We start from the raw sequence: 18,864 nt of genomic DNA, 5'->3' as shown, positions 1-18,864 counted from the left end.
TTTAAGATTCATTAAGTATCATGACGAGTAGACAAAAGACATAAAAACTCAGATGGATGTGTAGGACTCATTTAAAACCATTTCCCAGGATTCAACTTGAATGTTTACTTTCAAGAACTGAATCAAACGTGTGTCGAGTCCTTGAGTCGGACTTTCTTCGATAATTTCCGAAACAAATCTTGAATCTGACCAGGACTCTCTTGGGACTGTGGGATTCATTGAACCTGTATCAAAGGGATGGACTGCATATTGTAGGATTCAGTCGAGTTGTCACATGCTTCTGATATGGACTCACTTTAAACCATTACCCAGGATTCACTGGGAAATAATTGATTCACTTGTAATCTTTTGTTTAAGGGCTGACTTAAATTTGTAGGATTCATCCATTTTGAGACACTGAGTAACTAGGGTTAGTCAAAATGTTAGTTGTATTCAAATGACTTGTCAAAAGTAGGACTCAATTTCTCCATGACAGGTGACTTTTCTGATGGTGTAGGACTCATTGTGTTTTTACTTAATGTAGAAAAGGGGGACGGCATATTGTAGGACTCAGTAATTCATTGAGTTAAACATTTCAAGTCACATGCCTCAGTGGATCTGTGGGACTCCCCTTCATGAAGTCTCGGACTCAAAGGGTTCAAGGTCCAGGATTCACTGGGAAACAACTGGACTCACCTTCAGTCATTTTTACAGATGTGTAGGACTCGTCCGTTTTTGAGACAGACTTGTTTACCAACACCTTGAGTCACTAGGGGGCGAAGTCAGAATTGTAGGATTCAAATAATTAACTCACTGGTCCTTTGAGTCAGTCGGACTCAATTTTTTAGGTGAGTCGATGGAGTTCCCTGATTCACTTAAAAAAAAAAAAGGTGTGACTCAATGACTCAGTTGATGCTCGTCCCTGCAGAAGGGAGCCGGTACCACCAGTGACTCACGGGTTAATGTCCAAACACCGTCGAGTCCGGCTCTGGCTCATCATCTCCCTTTCTTGGCCGCGGCTCGTCTGCGGTTCATGGCTTTGGTGGTGACTCGGAGTTTGCGCATGCGCAGCAGTCTGAGTCGCAGCTGCGGATCCTTGGGGGTCTTCACGCCCTTCTTCAGGGGACCCACCTTCCGCTCGGGCACCCTGGTGAGCAGGAAGTCGCAGATGGTCGGGAAGTGTTCGTACATGACCTGGCAGGTGCGGGAGGACGGCAGGAAGCCCTCGGCGCTCGCCGTCACCCTGTACTCGCCGGGGTTCAGCAGCCGCCAGTAGTCGCCGCCCGCGGCTGTGGACGGAAACAGGAAGTAGACCCACAAAAAAAAAAAATGGATTCGACAAGTACCCGAGCGTATGTGGTGATCGATGTCCTCCACTTGAACGACTGCGTCGGCGATCCCGGCTTCGGAGTCTTTGTCCCGGATCACTCCTTGAATCCCTCGGTGGACCTGAGAGTCACGGATCAGACGAGCGGCTCTGATACCAACTCTCGAGTCACGTGACTCACCTGCTCCATGTAGACCAGCAGAGACTCCCGGTTGTTCTCCCACTCCACGGGAAGTTCGCTGGCGTGAGGGAACTTGTCGCAGGACAGTTCCACGGTCACCTCGAAGCAGTTGGTGTGAAGGTAACTGAAGTCGTTCATACCTGAGAGAACCAGTTCCATCGCGGGTGTGGTTAAAGAAACGTGCACGAGTCAGTTATTAATTAAATAACTTCATCAATACAATTAATAAATGTTTCATGAAACCTCATCAGCTGTTTAATTAAAACCTCATCAGGTGTTTCATGAAACCTCATCAGCTGTTTAATTAAAACCTCATCAGGTGTTTCATGAAACCTCATCAGCTGTTTTATAAAACTTCATCAGCTGTTGCATGAAACCTCAACAGCTGTTTCCTGAAACCTCATCAGGTGTTTCATGAAACCTCAACAGCTGTTTTATTAAAACCTCATCAGCTGTTTCATGAAACCTCATCAGCTGTTTTATAAAATTTCATCAGCTGTTGCATGAAACCTCAACAGCTGTTTCCTGAAACCTCATCAGGTGTTTCATGAAACCTCAACAGCTGTTTTATTAAAACCTCATCAGCTGTTTCATGAAACCTCATCAGCTGTATTATAAAATTTCATCAGCTGTTGCATGAAACCTCAATAGCCGTTTCCTGAAACCTCATCAGGTGTTTCATGAAACCTCAACAGCTGTTTTATTAAAACCTCATCAGCTGTTTCATGAAACTTCATCAGCTGTTTTATTAAAGCCTCATCAGCTGTTTTATGAAACCTCATCAGCTGTTTCATTTCACTTCATCAGCTGCTTCATGAAAGCTCATCAGGTTTTTCATTAAAACATCATCAGCTGTTTCATGAAACTTCATGAGCTGTTTTATTAAAACCTTATCAGCTGTTTCATGAAACCTCATCAGGTGTTACATTAAAACCTCATCAGGTGTTTTATGAAAACCTCATCAGCTGTTTCATGAAACCTCATCAGCTGTTTTATGAAACCTCATCAGCTGTTTCATGAAACCTCATCAGCTGTTTCATTTCACTTCATCAGCTGCTTCATGAAAGCTCATCAGGTTTTTCATTAAAACATCATCAGCTGTTTCATGAAACTTCATCAGCTGTTTTATTAAAACCTTATCAGCTGTTTCATGAAACCTCATCAGGTGTTACATTAAAACCTCATCAGGTGTTTTATGAAAACCTCATCAGCTGTTTTATGAAACCTCATCAGCTGTTTCATGAAACCTCATCAGCTGTTTTATGAAACCTCATCAGCTGTTTCATGAAACCTCATCAGCTGTTTTATTAAAACCTTATCAGCTGTTTCATGAAACCTCATCAGGTGTTACATTAAAACCTCATCAGCTGTTTTATGAAACCTCATCAGCTGTTTTATGAAACCTCATCAGCTGTTTCATGAAACCTCATCAGCTGTTTTATGAAACCTCATCAGCTGTTTCATGAAACCTCATCAGCTGTTTTATGAAAACCTCATCAGCTGTTTCATGAAACCTCATCAGCTGTTTAATGAAACCTCATCAGCTGTTTAATGAAACCTCATCAGCTGTTTAATGAAACCATATCAACTGTTTTATTAAAAACATTATGACTTCATGGCTTATACGCTAAACCATTTTGCACTTTGTTAACTTGGTTCAGCTTAATCAGCACTTCTGTCGTTAACTAGATTGTTGAAGAACATCTGTAAGTTTGTATTTAATGATAGTTGAAATGACCTTCAGATATGTACTGACCACTGCGGAGCAGTAGCGCCCCCACGAGAGCAGCAGATGCTCAGAAGTTGAAGGTGGACTTCATGTACTAGACAAGAGTTTTCTTACTTCCTGGGACGTTGTGCCAGTCGGCTCCGTTGATGATGTTGTTGTAGCGCAGGAAGTTGTTGTTGTGACACGGGCGGCGGTCTGGGTTGGACATGGCCTGGTTGGTGCTGGCGTACGCCGTCGCCAGCCAGCGGAAGAAGCTCTCGTCGGCGGTGGGCGTGTGTTCTCGCGGCGCCCAGTCCCGGGTCATGTCGTACGGGTACGTGACCACCAGCTCGCCGCCGTGGAAGTTGGCGCTCAGAACGAAGGGGATGTCCTGCATCCAGTCGATGACGGCCCGGGTCTCCGGCGCCACCTGGTGGTCAACGGGAGAAATCTTTTAACGGACTTGAAAAATAATTACATTTAATACCTACATTAAAATTCAAGGTTACGATTAAATGTCAGAATATCAGTTCCGTTAGAATATTGAATCTTTAAAGGTTCAAGTTATGAATAAAAAAAAAGTGTTTTATTAATTCTATTTTTTTAATTATAATAAGAAGTCAAACTTATTTGTAAAAAAACAACAAAAAAAACGAATTATTGAATTAAATTATTTAATAAAATTAATAAAAACATTTTGAATTAAATTGAATTATTAAAAATATATATATATAAAAGAAATTCAATTCTTGAATAAAAACAACAGAGTACGAATAAAAAAAAAGTGTTATTAATTTTATTTTCTTGATTATAAGAATTAGATATCAAACTTATTTGTAAAATAAAGAAAAAAAAGAATTATTTAATAAAATTAACAAAAACATTTTGAATTTAATTGGATTATTTAAAAAATATATTTAAAAAAATGCAATGCTTGAAAAAAAACAATTCAATATTCTAAGGGAACTGATATTCTGACAATGAACTGTTGTTTTTTTAAAACATTTAATTTGTTTTATATATTTTTTTAAATAATCCAATTAAATTCAAAATGTTTTTATTAATTTTTATTAAATAATTTAATTCAATAATTCGTTTTTTTTTGTTTTTTTTACAAATAATTTTGACATCTAATTCTAATAATTAAAAAAATAACATTAATAACATCTTTTTTTTATTCGTAACTTGAACCTTTAAAGATACAAATTATTCAATTAAATTATTAAAAATAAATACTTAAACAACAAAACATTGAAAAAATAAAAATAATAACATTTTCTAAATGTTAAATTCAACCACATTATTATGACGTTACTGATGAACTTCGATGCACTTTTAGGTAGAACTTCAAGAGATGTTTTCTACTCAATGTTGACAAAAATTAAAAATATTATAGCAGGGTAAACAGAAGGGGGCTCAGCTCGCTGCCCTTCAGAGAGTTAGCAGCAGTTGTTACTCATTATAAATGACTTATTAACCAAGAGTTCACTCTGAACAACTGACTTATTATTCTTAATGGTAAATATTAAGTAATTTGTACATTTATGATTCCTTAGTGCTTCTTTATCTGCAAGGAACTTCAAGAGATGTTGAAACTCACGAAGGCCTCCTCGGAGGTGTACGGCTCCGGGATGGGAAAGTAGTGGTTGATGAGTTTGGAGCGATTGGTCTCCAGCTCGATGGCGGTCCACATGACCGAGTTCAGGTCTGCGAAGTTGTGATTCATGTCTATGCCCTCGTAGCTGTAGCGACCCAGTTCCCAGCCGGAGAGTTCGGATCCCTGTGGGAAACATCTCGGTCAAAGACCTCCATGGAGAAGACGAGCCACGGTTCCCTTCAGACCTTCTTGTAGGCCATCTCGTAGCCGTCCGGGTTCATGGAGGGCAGCAGGTGGATCCGGGTCTGCTTGACCAGCTGCACCACTCGCTGGTTCCCCTGCTTGTACTCGTGACACAAGTACTGCATCAGGTTGAGGAGCAGCTCTCGACCCAGAACCTCGTTCCCGTGCATCCCCGCCACGTAGCGGAACTCCGGCTCGCCTGCAGGGGGCGACAAACACACGCTTGAGAGTCTGGTCATGACTTCTTGTAAGTAAGTAATACTTGTAGAGGTTTTTTTAGACCAGGGTCACAAAGTGCTTAAACAATAAAAAAAAAATATATATATATATAGGTATACTTATAAGGTCAAGACTTGTTTGTCTTGTGTATATTTTTGTGAGCGTGTGTGTGACAACGAAGGAAAGTGTGTACTCCAGCATTTGTGTTGTTTTAGGGAAAGTTTCACGCGGGAATAAGGTTAATTGACGCGGATTAAGCGTCAGACTTTAGAAAAGGTGAAATATAGTTAATAGTTAAGTTAATAAGTAAATTTTATTTGTAAACTAAAAATACCTGCTTCAGTCTTGTGGTGCGTTCACTGACCAGTATTTTGAAAAGGGGAAACCTTCCAGAAGTAAAGTCCAAAGTAAATATTTGTATGTTTCAAAATGAATTAAAGTTTAACAAACAAGCTCAACTGTAGTAATAACAGAGTTGAAACATTATAATTTAGTGATTTATTATCAGCTTATTTAAACCCTTGTGTTATCTCAGGGTCAAGATGACCCGGTGGCCTGAAAAGAATGCGTTTGTGGTATCCCTTGTGTGACATCATCGTCAAGATTACCCGGTGGCCTCCGCGTGTATTTCTGGAAGCCAGGGAGGCCGTTCACCTTGACCCAGAGACAACACAAGGGATACAACAAACATTTGTTTTCAGGCAACCGGGTTATCTTGACCCAAATATTATAGTCTGTAAAAAGATTTAAGTAAGAACTTCAGCTACAAAGTAACCTTGCAGATAAAGAAGCACTAATGAATCACAAATGCACCAATAACTTAATATCTATCATTAAGAATAATAAGTTAGTTGTTCAGAGTGAACTATTGATTAATAAGTCATTTATAATGAGTAACAACTGCTGCTAACTCTCTGCAGGGCAGTGAGCTGAGCCCCCTTCTGTTTACCCTGCTATAATATTTTTAATTTTTGTAAACATTGAGTAAAAAAAAAAAAAATCACATGAGAAAAAATAGTTTATAAATGGTATCATGGACAAATGAACTCAGATATACACGTAGTAATATAAACAACTCACGGAGTTCGTGTTTCCCGGGGTTGTCGGAAATCTCCATGACGTAGAGTTTGAGGCCCTTGTAGCTCTTCCCGATGCTGTAGATCCGTGTGATGTCGGGACACTGCTGGGCCACGGACTTCATCAGCTGAGGAGAGAACGACGGTCAAGAAGAAACAATATTTGAGTGGCACAAGGACAAGAATATGATGTACATTTTCATGAATTTAATATCGTAATATTGCAACTTCATTCTCATAATTTTGAATGAAAGGTTTTTTTAAGTCTTGCACTCGTCAGTGTCATCATCAGCGACAGCATGAATGATGCTAGTATTATTCTAAACGTCCTCATTCGTGTCTTAACCTCCGCCAGGCTGGTGGAATGTGTCGGCGGGATAGTGGCGGCTCGGTGTGAACGCGACCTCACAGGGAAAATATTTGCTCTGGTCAGAGTGGAAACTGACCGCGAACAGAAGCCGCTCTGCAGACCGGCTGGAAGTATTCAGACCTTTTCAATATGTGGTGTGTGTGTGCAAGGCCATGTTTGCGTACTCTAAGGTAATCGCATAAGCTCCGATTTCCTCCCGTCTTGGAGCTTCCTTTGCTTCTGAATAGTAACTAGAAAGAGGGCATTTCCAGAAAAAAATGCAGTGTGAATGCTGACCATGCTGTGCTGTGGAAGTAGTAGTGGAATTAGTATTGAAAGTAGAAGAAGTGGAATTAGTAGTAAAAATAGAAGTAGTAGAAAATTAAAATGAATTGTATTATTAGTAGTAAAAGTAGATATTGTAGTAGTAGTAGTAGTAGTAGTAGTGTAAGTATTCGTGGAATTAGTAGTTAAAGTAGAATAATTGGAATTAGTAGTAAACGTAGAAGTAGTAGAAAACTAAAAGTAGTAGTAGAATTAGTAGTAAATGTAGAAGTAGTAGCAGGATTAGTAGTAGAAGTATTAGTGGAATTAGTAGTAAAGGTAGAAGTAGTAGCAGGATTAGTAGTAGAAGTATTAGTGGAATTAGTAGTAAAGGTAGAAGTAGTAGGTCAAAGTGGAAGGAGTTGAAGATTTTCCCCATTGAAATGAATGGGGTAGAAAAAGAAGAATAAAAAGAGTGGAAGAGATAAAAGAGAGCTAGAACATAGCCCGCATTTCGGAAACGATTTGAACCGTTCAAATAGGATGAAATCTCCTGGAGGAGAAGCGGCACAAAATTTAGGTCAGAAGAAAACAGGATCTCAATTGTGTGAATGCTGGGAAGCATAAGATGATTGTTGGCAGATGTGGGCGACTCAGGACTACCGTGCGGACGTCATGTCGTGGTCCAAACACGAGGCGACCACCCACCGGCTTCTCACCTTTCTCATCTCGGTATAGTTGTGGTGCCTGAAGTCCAGCTTGTCCCTAGACTGGGTCGGTTCCGACTGCCACGCGTACATGTTCTGAGGATCTTTTTCCCCGAGACAACAGGTTTGAGCGAGACAATAGGGAAAAAAGGATGAGAGGATTCTGTCCGTCGTCTTACCTGGCACGACACAGCCCAGGACCTCGGCCCGTAAGCAGACGCCGCCCTGGGTCCCGTTCTGGTACCAGCTCTGAGGGTTGATGCGGATGTAGCGGGCCACGGTGGAGGTGTTGAACAGGGCGAGGACTGGAGTGTGTGCGTCCTGGTTTCCCTCGTAAACCTTCAAAAGAGACGATCTTTAATCCGACATCAAAAAGCGTCCAGAGGCAAAAATGTGTTTTTGAAATTACAGCTTCTTTGGTTCCGTTCATGCTCGGTTTCCAGGCCAGAGAGTCGTTGCTGAACTGGACCTTGTAGGTGTGAACCACGTCCCAACTGTTGGCAATAATAGACACAGTTTTAGCTTCTTGAGACCTGAGCCTTCACAGGTCAAATAACTAAACTCTGTCTTTAAGGGCAACTAATTTAGATTCAAGTATCATTATTGATGATAATGATGACTATTGTATCATCAGTGTCTGTTGTACAAAACTCTCTTTTCATTGAAATATTCACATTAGAAAATGATCTTAATCCCCACCCACTGAAGACACATTGATTTTCTGGCGATTAAATCTTGTTTACCATAACCACACCAACTCTGCTGTGATTGGTCAAACATCAATCCCAGACGTTTCCAACTCCAAGGGACTTTGTATAAACAAAGCGGGTCATGATAACAGCTGGCTGCAGGAGGAGTGTGGCCACTATTACGTCATAATGGACTCTCGTAACCTCTCCTTCGCCCAGATTTCAGACGGGAAGGACTTTATAAAGTAATAAGTTCAAAACATGGTCATGATGAGGGACTGTATCTTGGAGAGGAAGACTTCAACGTTTGAGTCATTTGAGTGAGTCAGGAGAGTTGGGTTATTACATTAGTTGACCTTTAAGAAGAAAGTTGTTGAAGCAAAAATAAATAAATAAATGTTTGTGTGTGTTTGCAGTTGTCAGTGCTAATGCTAAATGTTGTGTCAAAGGGCCTTGAAATTCGTCGAAAAACCTTTCTAAGCTTTGTTATTATTATATATCGAAAATGTCAACACAGTACAATTGGGTTTCTGTGTTTCCATTTTAATATAATAACTAGAACTTAAGCACAGCTTAGAAAGGTTTTTGTAGGAAACCCAATTTAAGGCACCATTTCCAAGTGTGTGATTAACCTCCAGATGGAGTTGCGCCCCTGCAGGATGACTCCGGTAAAGCGGGTCAATCGCAGAGCGTCGACCTCCAGCCACTGGTTCTTGTCTCTGTGCTGAGCGCACCAGGCTCCATCGTAGATGTCTCCGTCATGGATGCCGGACTGCAACGGACATGGACGACACTTCTTAGACAATGTACATCATATGTGAGAAGAGTTAGCCGTTAGCTACCTGGATGTTGAGTCGGCCACGGTGTGGACCAAGACCTCGCCGCTTGTAGGACGACGCCCGCAGTTGAGCGTCCTTGACCCTCAGCGACTCCAAACCCAGAGGTGGACATTCTAACGACAGGATGACGATGTTACGATCGGGACAGAGCTGCATGTTGTATCAGAAGTAGTTTAAGACGCAGAAGGTTAAATGTTAGTCTGGGGACAAACAGAATCTGTCTTCTGGTAACTCTTAATTCAGAACACAAACCTGTTTAGAGACCTCAACGACTATTCAGCAAACTCACACTACAACTTGGAAAGCCATAATGTGCCGTTGCTAAAGAGACTAGCGTGAAGTCTGTGTTGTTTGCAAGGGTAGCATGAGCGACACCATTAGTCAAAGCTATGACACCACTTTGTAGTGATGTGTTAATGAAGCTTCATGAAACAGTGTCATGTTGTTTAGAGGTCAGTAGGTGGCGCCATCAGTTTAAAAATCATGTGATGTTTCATTAGAACAGTTGTTCAAAACAAAGGAAAATAGTGCAGAGACCGCCATCTAGTGGACTCTGAAAAGAATGACACTGTTTCATGAAGCTTCATGAAGCAACGCTCCACCCCTTGGTTCACATGTTGGATGATAAAATCAAGAAAACCAACATGGAAACTGGGTTAAGAATTAGCTGCACCATCCAAACGACATTTGCCCGTTGCTATAGTTCTCCCTCCAGACAGGCTCCTAAGTGTTATGGCACCAAACAGCAAACAGTCCATACAAGGACGCAATTCCCATCAGCAGTGTGTCCGATCTTTGTCTTCCATATTTAAACTGCAGCACGACCACATAAATTCAGTTCAGCGCAGCACCAAAGTACGTATGGGATCTGGTGCCGATTGGTGGAACAACGACCTGAGACACAGCTGCGGCATTTTGGCGGAAATTAGGGGGAAACTTTTGCATGACTTATTTTTATTTATCCAGGTTAGTCTTATTGAGATTAAAATCTCTTTTACAAGAGAGACCTGTCCAGGATGGTCAGCAAAACAGTTACACATAAAAACAATTTCAAGTTCAATATTAAGTACAATTGTACAGCATAAGAAAAAAGAAACAAGACAACAGCCTTAAATGTGTAAAAGTCACTAGATTCTGAAGCTTCCGCACATGATTTTTTCTTAAAGTGAAAACCTAACTTAAGTTTAGTTTTAAAAGAGATGTGGTCGTCAATGATCAACCCCAAGTATTTGTAAAAAGACTTCAATTGCAGGACTTATTGTTCAAGATAACATTGTTTCAGGTAAGATGTTGCCATGAATGCAAAACCAGGGAAACACTTTTAAGAATCGCTCTGAAATGTAAGGTTTACTTAAGACCAGTCTGGTCTGGTTCACTCCGGACCAGCTACTTAGCTGGATGTGCGTGACCTATATTACAGGCACGTTTTGAATGAGGTGTTGGAACCTCTGATCAGCTCCAGAACTAAATGAAGCTGACACTTTTGCATCCAGTCTTCTCCACCGCTGCCTTGGACAGATGCTCCTTGTCTGGAGGGTTCATCCTGGTTCACCGAGCGTCCTCCTGCCAAGTCGAGCTATAGAGGCAGCATGAATGCACAGCAACGACAGCATCTCGAAGAGCCCTAATATTTTTCTGCTTTATGGAGCTCAGGGGACCAGTTTTGTTCCTTGTTGTTCTCCTTGAAAGCCCAGCACCATGTCACCATTTGTGTCTACTGAACCAGATACATTTTTGACAATGGCTCAGTGAAAACTGAAATTCTGGTTATTGCTCCTGATGATAAGGTTCCAGGGTTGAGTCAGTACTTGGGTGACTTAAGGTCAGTCTGTCAAACTCAGCCTGAGAGACCTGGGTGTTCTATTTGACAAAGACATGTCTCTAGTTCAACACTGCAGAAAACTGACCAGAAACTGTTTCCTTCAATTAAGAACAATCTATAAACGTAGGAAGATTATGTCACAACACGATCTGGAGTTTATAATCCATGCGTTTGTATCTTCTCGTTTAGATCATTGTAACAGTTTATTTTGGTGTCTAAACAAGAAGAAGGTGTCTGGCCTGCAGTTAATACAAAACTCTGCAGCCAGAATTCTGACCCGCTCTAGTAGAAGAACTGACATTTACCCGATCCTTATAACTGGCCTTTTAAAGTATATATATTAACTGTGTATTGCTTTTGACTGTTCAAGTGCTTTGTGTCTTGTTTAGCACATACGCTTTAGAGCATGCACCAGGTCTTTGATGTACATATGCTTCAAGCTGACCAATAGATGTCACTAGAGAGCACTAGACAGTGGATATCAGCACCTAAGCAGGTTTAGTATATAGTGGTGGCTTTATGTACAGCATGTTCTCACTGGATTTATTAGTCAGCAAATCGTTTTTGGTGTTTTCCTGTTTCATGATGATTCCATGGTTTGGTCTGGAACCTCCAGGAAACTCCACGAGGAGACGGAAGACATCAAAGCTATTTGCCGCCGAAGTGAGAGAAGTCAACATGCTGTACATTCACCGTGGCCTCAGGATACCTACGTGGGTCAGTCGACGGCTCTGATTCTCTCTTTCTGACCTGAGGTTCGGATTTTTTTACTTTCGACTTCCTGGCGACGATCTTGATTTTCTTTAGAGGAGCTTTCGGTTTCTTTGACACTTTGACACTCCTGACGAGCCTTTTTTTTTCTACAAAACACAGCCGACAGATGTGAACACAGGCAGATGACTATCGCACTAGTCAGGCCGAATCAAGTGGAATCGAGTCATCATGTCGGAAAAATGCTGCATAAAACCACAGCTGGAAGTTTCCTCTCACTGTAAGGACATTTTCCCTGAAATCATAAACTCACAGAAGGCTTTAAAGTAGCAACGGATCATCACATATAAATAAAGGAACTTTATATGCAAACAGAATCTCTGACAAATATTCCACGACAATAGTTTTAAATCTGCAGTGGAAACGACCAGGGTGTCCCCCACAATCCCCCAGAGCTCCCCCCCAAAAAGGCCATGAAAGCTTAAAAAATACAAATTAAAAAAGTTATATAAAATGTACAAAACAAAGACATTTTAATATATATATACTGTATATATATATTATATAAAGGATCCAATCCTAACAAATGTATCTTAAGACACTTACGGTAACAGTTTAAGTTAGAATACATAGGAGTATGAGCGAATGACAGTTTGATAGTGGCGAGGAAAAAAACGTCCTTTTTGACAGGCAGAAACCTCGAGCAGAACCAGACTCTGTGTTGACGAACTGTTGATGTGACCAGCTTGGAGGGAGGACGGGGGTACAGAGGGATGGAGATTTGACAAATCTTGATGAAAACACATTGAATTCAAATTTTAAAGAAAATAAATACTAATACAAACTAATCACAGAAGAAACATGTGAAACACAATAAATGCTGTAAATTAAAAAAATAAAATAAACATTTATAAAATGTTATTTAATAAATACATTTAAAGAAAAAACAACACTAATACTTCAAGTCGGAATATTTGCTATGCGACTTCCTCCACAGTTGGGGGTGGGGGGGGGTCTCCATGTTTGACTGGAGGCTTCACACCAACATCTGGATCCCATCAGTGAGGAACACCACGCTAAGATATCTCCGGACAACGACCCCGACCGCAGACCAACACAGAGCCGGTCTGTTGAGTCCATAAAGCCTCAGAGATCAGCGGCTGTGGACAAGTTAACCCTTGAATCTCCGAGACCCTGAAGAACCCGAGAGATTCGTTAACAGGAAGTCGCTCACTTTTTTTTACAAAGCCAAAAAAAAATCTTGACATATTTAACGACGAGGCCGTCGGACGAAAGACAAGCGATGACAATGATAATTACTATAAATGTATTTGGAGTCTTTTATTTTGAAAAAAAATGACTCAGGTTTTGGAATTACATTTTGGTCATTGGTTCTATTCTAGTGTACTTACCCTTAGTAAAGAACACATTAGTTATAACCCTGTCAACTTTCAATATTAGCAATGCTAACCATTAGCATGAAACCATTGTGTAGGTATTGAATCAATAAAGTTTTCCTCTTTTTATACCATTTGATAGTAGATTTTTAAGATCTTTTTACTTGGAGGATAATGATAACGTCAATGTTTTTCAATTTAATTTTTTTATTTAGCATTGAAAGTTCATTGAACTTTTATCTTTTATATTGTGACAATTTTGGATAGTAAAATATCTTTTTTTGTCTTTTACAGTATCTGTTAAAACTTAACAAGCATTCAATTTTGTTAAGTTTATTTTTCTTTACAATTTTTTCCCCCTCCTTTATTTATGATGGAATTTGTATTAACTTGAAAAAAAATTAAATACCTGCACCTACACCTTGCATACAAAACTAGTGAGGATTGATTTATTCAAAAAACCTTCCAACAACAGAACCAGTTTTGTTTCTATGACATAAAGACTTGGACTCACCCAACTCAATGGGACCTTCTTCTTCTTCTTCTTTCTTAGGAGCTACTTTCACAGGTTTTTGAGTCGTAGTGGTTCTTGGAGACTGTGTTGTAAACCTGCTGATGTTTCCAGCAGATCTTTCGCTCACTGCTGTCGCATTAGTGACGTCATCGTCGGCCGAAATAAAGGCAAGTGATCCACAGATGAGGAGCGACAGCAGAGTGAGGTGAGCAGCCATGATGGTGCAGAAGCTGCTCTGTCTGCAGCCTCGCTGACCTGCCACTCTGCCCCTGTGTGAAGCTGGCAGCAGCACAGACAAGTTCCTGTGTGGAAACACAAAAATAAAAGTAGCTTCCACAAGATGAGAAATGAAGGATCAAAACGGTTAGAGGTCGTTTCGAGGGCGTTATGATGTCACCCCAGAATGGAATTGTTAGTAAAATATCCAAGGATTCATAATTGTAAACAAAAACTTGAAACTGTAAACTATAAAATATACAAAAAAAACCCACTTATATTTAAATAAATGTAATTTGTGCTAAAACACAAATCACAAGTTAGTAAAAGGGGGACTAAAACAAGGTTCTTAAATATTTACTCAAAGATGACACTATGACATGAGGAACAAATACCACAAATCAATCATTTTCCATGACTTTAGAAATCAGGATAAAAAAAAGAAAAAAAAAGACAGTACAGGTAAATGTTAAAATATTTAAAAACACAATAAACCAGTAGTAGTGGAAGTAGTAACAGTAGTAGTAGATTAAGTTGTAGAAGTAGAAGTACCAACAGAAGTTCACATCAAACACCTGAAAGAACCTAGTCTTCTTCATCCCAACATTTTAAATTATAAACAAGAGACAAGAATTGATGAAGACTGTTGTAGAAAATATATTTACAAATCAAAACACCAGAGCCTGAAGTGAAAACACTCACCCGGAGCTACTGCTGCTACTTCTAAAGGACGGTCGGTGGGTTTCAGGATCCAACTCAATTAAATAGTAGTAGAAGTAGAATTAGTAGTAAGGTTAGGTACAACTTTATTGATCCCTCAGGAGTTCTCCTTTGGGAATATATATATGTTTCCAATTAGACACAGCAAGTAAGTAAGTAGTAGACTAAGTAGTAGACTAAGTAGTAGAAGTAGAAATAAAAGTAGAGGCAGTAGTAGATTTAGTATAAGCCCCCCGTGGCCGACGTGTTTGCTCGCTCCGCTCTCAGATACCGGCTTTTTATTGTTTTTTGGTGTGTTTTCTTTTTTTATTTTTCTTCAAAATGCCATGCACTGGTAACTTACAGCAGGCAGGCACTTCTGGACATTGGTAGCTTACATAACCACCTGGATTTAACCCCTTATATTCCACCGGAGCTACCGGAGCTTGTTCGCTCTCGCAGCCGCCGCCACCACCCCCATGCAGGCTCCGAAGCCCCGAGCTACAGTGTGCATGCCGACCCCAGAGAGGTGCTCCGGAGACGGCGACGTAAGCGGGGGAGGAGGTCTGGGCTACACGCTAGGCTAAAAGCTCGCGCTAGCAGACCATCGCTACCCAGCCTCCTACTCGCCAATGTGCGGTCAATGGACAACAAACTGGACGAGCTTCGAGCCAGGATCTCAACTCAACGGGAAACGAGGGAATGTTGTGCTCTCATTTTCACGGAGACCTGGCTTTCAGACAGAATCCCGGACTGTGCCATTCAGCTGACTACCCACTCCGTGTATCGCGGAGACCGGTCTGCAGCCTCGGGTAAATCAAAAGGAGGGGGTGTGTGTGTTTACATTAACAACGCGTGGTGTGGAGACATACAGACTGTTTATAAGCACTGTTCACCTGACGTGGAGTTTTTATTACTGAAATGCCGACCCTACTATCTACCGCGGGAGTTTACTGCTGTGTTTTTGTCCGCTGTTTACATCCCCCCACGGGCAAACTCTGACGCTGCACTCGGCACACTCCATGACGTCATCAGCGCGCTGGAGACGGCTCATCCCGACGCTGTCTTCATCACTGCTGGAGACTTTAATCAGTGCAACTTACGGACTGTATTCCCCAAATACCACCAGCATGTGAATATTCCCACCCGTGAAAAGAACACTCTGGACCATGTTTACAGCAACATTCGTGGTGGATACAGGGCTGCACCCCGCCCCCACTTTGGACACTCTGACCACATATCATTGTTTATGTACCCTGCCTACAGACAAAGACTAAAACAATCAAACCCAGCCATAAAAGACATCAAACTCTGGAACCCAGAAACCGAAAACATCCTGCAAGACTGTTTTGCTACGACAGACTGGGATGTTTTTAAAGCTGCAGCCACTCTGGAAGACTCCTCTGTCAGCGTACAGGACTACGCTGAGTATGTGACCGGGTACATCAGCACGTGTGTTGACAACATCGTCCCCACCATACATGTCAGGACATTCCCCAACCAGAAGCCCTGGGTGAACACTCAGGTACGAAGCATGCTGCGTGCTCGCTCCACTGCTTTTAAATCTGGCAACGAAGCTGAGTACAAAACTGCCAAGTACCAACTGAGACATGCCATCACAACAGCAAAGAGACAGTATCGAGAGAAGTTGGACAGCTTCTACTCCACTGCTGACTCTGGGCGGATGTGGAGGGGCTTGCAGCACATCACAGACTACAAGACCAGCACCAGCATCATCAGTTCTACGGACAACCTGCCAGACGACCTCAACGCTTTCTACACACGCTTTGAGGCCACAATCAACAACACCGGAACAAACACACACACCTGGACTGCCGTACCCCCCTCACCACCACCAAAAGTCTCTTCAGGACAGGTACACAAAGAACTGAAGAAAATCAACCCCCACAAGGCAGCAGGACCAGACAACATCCCTGGCCGTGCACTCAAAGCATGTGCCAACGAGCTGGCTGATGTCTTCACCTCCATATTCAACCTCTCCCTAAGCCAGAGCACCGTTCCCACCTGCTTCAAAACTACAACAATCGTCCCCCTCCCTAAGAAGAGCCCACCCACCTGCCTGAATGACTACAGACCAGTAGCGCTCACTCCAATCATCATGAAGTGTTTCGAGAGAGTGGTGCTGGCTCACATTCAGAGCAGCATCCCAGACTCACTGGACCCCCTGCAGTATGCTTATCGACCCAACAGGTCCACCACCGACGCCATCTCAGCTGTCCTCCACCATTCCCTTTCCCACCTGGAAAACAAAGAGTCCTATATCAGGATACTCTTTGTGGACTACAGCTCCGCCTTCAACACAGTGATCCCTTACAAACTGACCCACAAGATGTCCACACTTGGCATCCACCCTACCCTCTGCGACTGGCTCCTTGACTTCCTGACTGGCAGACCCCAGACTGTCAGGATTGGCAAGAGAACATCAACCAGCATCATCACAAACGTTGGCACTCCACAAGGATGTGTCCTCAGCCCCATCCTCTACACCCTGTTCACACATGACTGTGTCGCCTCCCACAAAGACAACACCGTCCTAAAGTTTGCTGACGACACCGCAGTGATAGGATGCATCACCGCGGCGAACGAAGCGGCCTACAGGACAGAGGTGGACAGTCTGGTTTCCTGGTGTGAGGACAACAACCTCACCCTCAACACAGACAAGACAAAGGAGATGATAGTGGACATGAGGAAGGAGAGGAGACCTCACCAACCACTGTTTATCCGGGATCTTGAAGTGGAGCGGGTGAGCAGCTTTAAGTACCTCGGGGTCCACATCACTGAGGACTTAACGTGGGCCACCAACACAACACAGCTGGTCAAGAAGGCACAGCAACGGCTGTACTTTCTGAGGAGGCTGAGGAAGTTTGGCATGTCGACAAAGATCCTCAGAAACTTCTACAGCTGTGTCGTGGAGAGCAGCCTGACCAACTGCATCACTGCGTGGTACGGCAGCTCTACGGCCATGGACCGCAAACGTCTGCAGAGAGTGGTTAAGACAGCGGAGAGGATCACCAGGTCTCCACTGCCCTCTCTGCACAGCATCTACCACCACAGAGTCCACAGGAGAGCTGCCACCATCATCAAGGACAGTTCCCACCCACAACATGGACTGTTTACACTCCTGCCCTCGGGACGCAGGTACAGGAGTGCAAAATGCAGGACCACACGCCTGAGAAACTCTTTCTACCCCACTGCAATAAGAATCATGAACAGCTGAACACTGCACTGTTGTCACTTTAAATCCATCTCATGTACAGTTCCCCTCCCTTTCTTATATTATTATTATCTTTTTTTATTTTTAGTTTTTTTTTATTGTTATTTCATCTTGACTTTTTTGCTATGTATATTTATATTTATTTTTATTTTTTTGTTACGCCGATATTTGTGGAGGGACGGCAAAGAAAGAATTTCATTGCATAGGGAAACGTGTTTCTCAATGTATATGACAATAAACACTTTGAATCTTGAATCTAGTAGATTACGTAGTAGAGGCAGTAGTAAAAGTAGTAGAAGTAGAAGTAGATTAAGTAGTAGTATAGGTAGTAGTCTAATTAGTAGTAGATTAAGTAGTAGAAGTAATAGATTAAGAAGTAGAGGTAGTAGTATAATTAGTAGTAGTGGTAAAATTAGTAAAAGTAGTACAAATAGTTCTAGAGGCAAAAGTAGATTAAGTAGTAGAAGTAGAAATAGTAGTAGAGGCAGTAGTAGATTTAGTATAAGTAGTAGAAGATTAAGTAGTAGATTAAGGAGTAGAAGTAGCAGTAGTAAATGAGGTAGATGAAGTAGTAGTAGTAGTACTAGTGGTAGAAGTAGTAGTAGTGGTAAAGGTACTTGGTTCTGTTTTCAATCGCCTGTTGTGTGTAGTTTTAGCATTTTTTTGTGGCGTCAGTACAGAATAAAAAATCGTATGTGTTACCAACAGTGACAATAAAAGTTTCTGAGTTGAAATGCTAGTGTTCCAAATTGAAGAGCAGTACGATTAAACAGCTGCTTGAGCCACAAGTGTGACTGCAGCTTTGATTCCGCAGTTTTAGGGTCACGCATCAGAACGACAATGAGAATCTCTGGTGACATCTAGTGGCCAATATATCTCACTACATCACAGTGGACACGCGGTCTTGGTAGCTCGTGAAGTGCAACACATGACACCCAGTTTAAGTTAGTTTGGTGGTTTGGGTCTGAATCCTGGGGCGAAGAGCAAACTAAACTTGGCAGAGATGCAACAAAACATCAGGTCACCATGGAGGTCAAAGAATTTCCTATAATGATCTTTATCTGCAGGCTCTCGACCTCATGTACCACCGCT

At 41.8% G+C, this 18,864-nt stretch overlaps 1 protein-coding gene across 2 annotated transcripts; it reads right to left on the bottom strand.

The window, feature by feature from the left end:
• Positions 1–38: 38 nt before the first annotated feature.
• On the bottom strand, positions 39–13,839 carry LOC148072195 (putative carboxypeptidase X1). Of its 2 annotated transcripts, XM_087798460.1 has the most exons (14): positions 13,623–13,839; positions 9,182–9,291; positions 8,972–9,111; positions 8,060–8,144; positions 7,830–7,989; positions 7,663–7,754; positions 6,335–6,458; positions 5,038–5,234; positions 4,796–4,975; positions 3,331–3,625; positions 1,488–1,627; positions 1,326–1,428; positions 936–1,268; positions 39–853 (listed from the first exon to the last, which is right to left on the bottom strand). In XM_087798460.1, exons 1-13 carry the CDS (start codon positions 13,837–13,839, stop codon positions 976–978), a joined length of 2,136 nt encoding a protein of 711 aa, XP_087654586.1. In that variant the 3' UTR covers positions 39–853; positions 936–975. The 2 variants fall into 2 exon arrangements, with proteins under 2 accessions (XP_087654586.1, XP_087654585.1); XM_087798459.1 differs by having other exon boundaries at positions 769–1,268.
• Between the last annotated feature and the right edge of the window lie 5,025 nt (positions 13,840–18,864).

Source organism: Callionymus lyra, chromosome 9 (genome assembly GCF_982586985.1).
Source record: "Callionymus lyra chromosome 9, fCalLyr1.hap1.1, whole genome shotgun sequence".
NCBI classification, from domain to species: Eukaryota; Metazoa; Chordata; class Actinopteri; order Syngnathiformes; family Callionymidae; genus Callionymus; species Callionymus lyra.
The sequence above is the reverse complement of the archived record's forward strand: the minus strand, read 5'-3'. Positions and strand labels throughout refer to the sequence as shown.

What these genes read in the sequence shown, in the direction of transcription:
- LOC148072195 (XM_087798460.1), bottom strand. Translation starts at nt 13,839, where the DNA reads ATGGCTGCTCACCTCACTCTGCTGTCGCTCCTCATCTGTGGATCACTT. An exon ending in CTGGCACAACGTCCCAGGAA is followed by an intron (nt 1,628 to 3,330) that starts GTAAGAAAACTC and finishes TGGTTCTCTCAG; the next exon opens with GTATGAACGACTTCAGTTAC. An exon ending in CGATCACCACATACGCTCGG is followed by an intron (nt 1,269 to 1,325) that starts GTACTTGTCGAA and finishes TTCCGTCCACAG; the next exon opens with CCGCGGGCGGCGACTACTGG.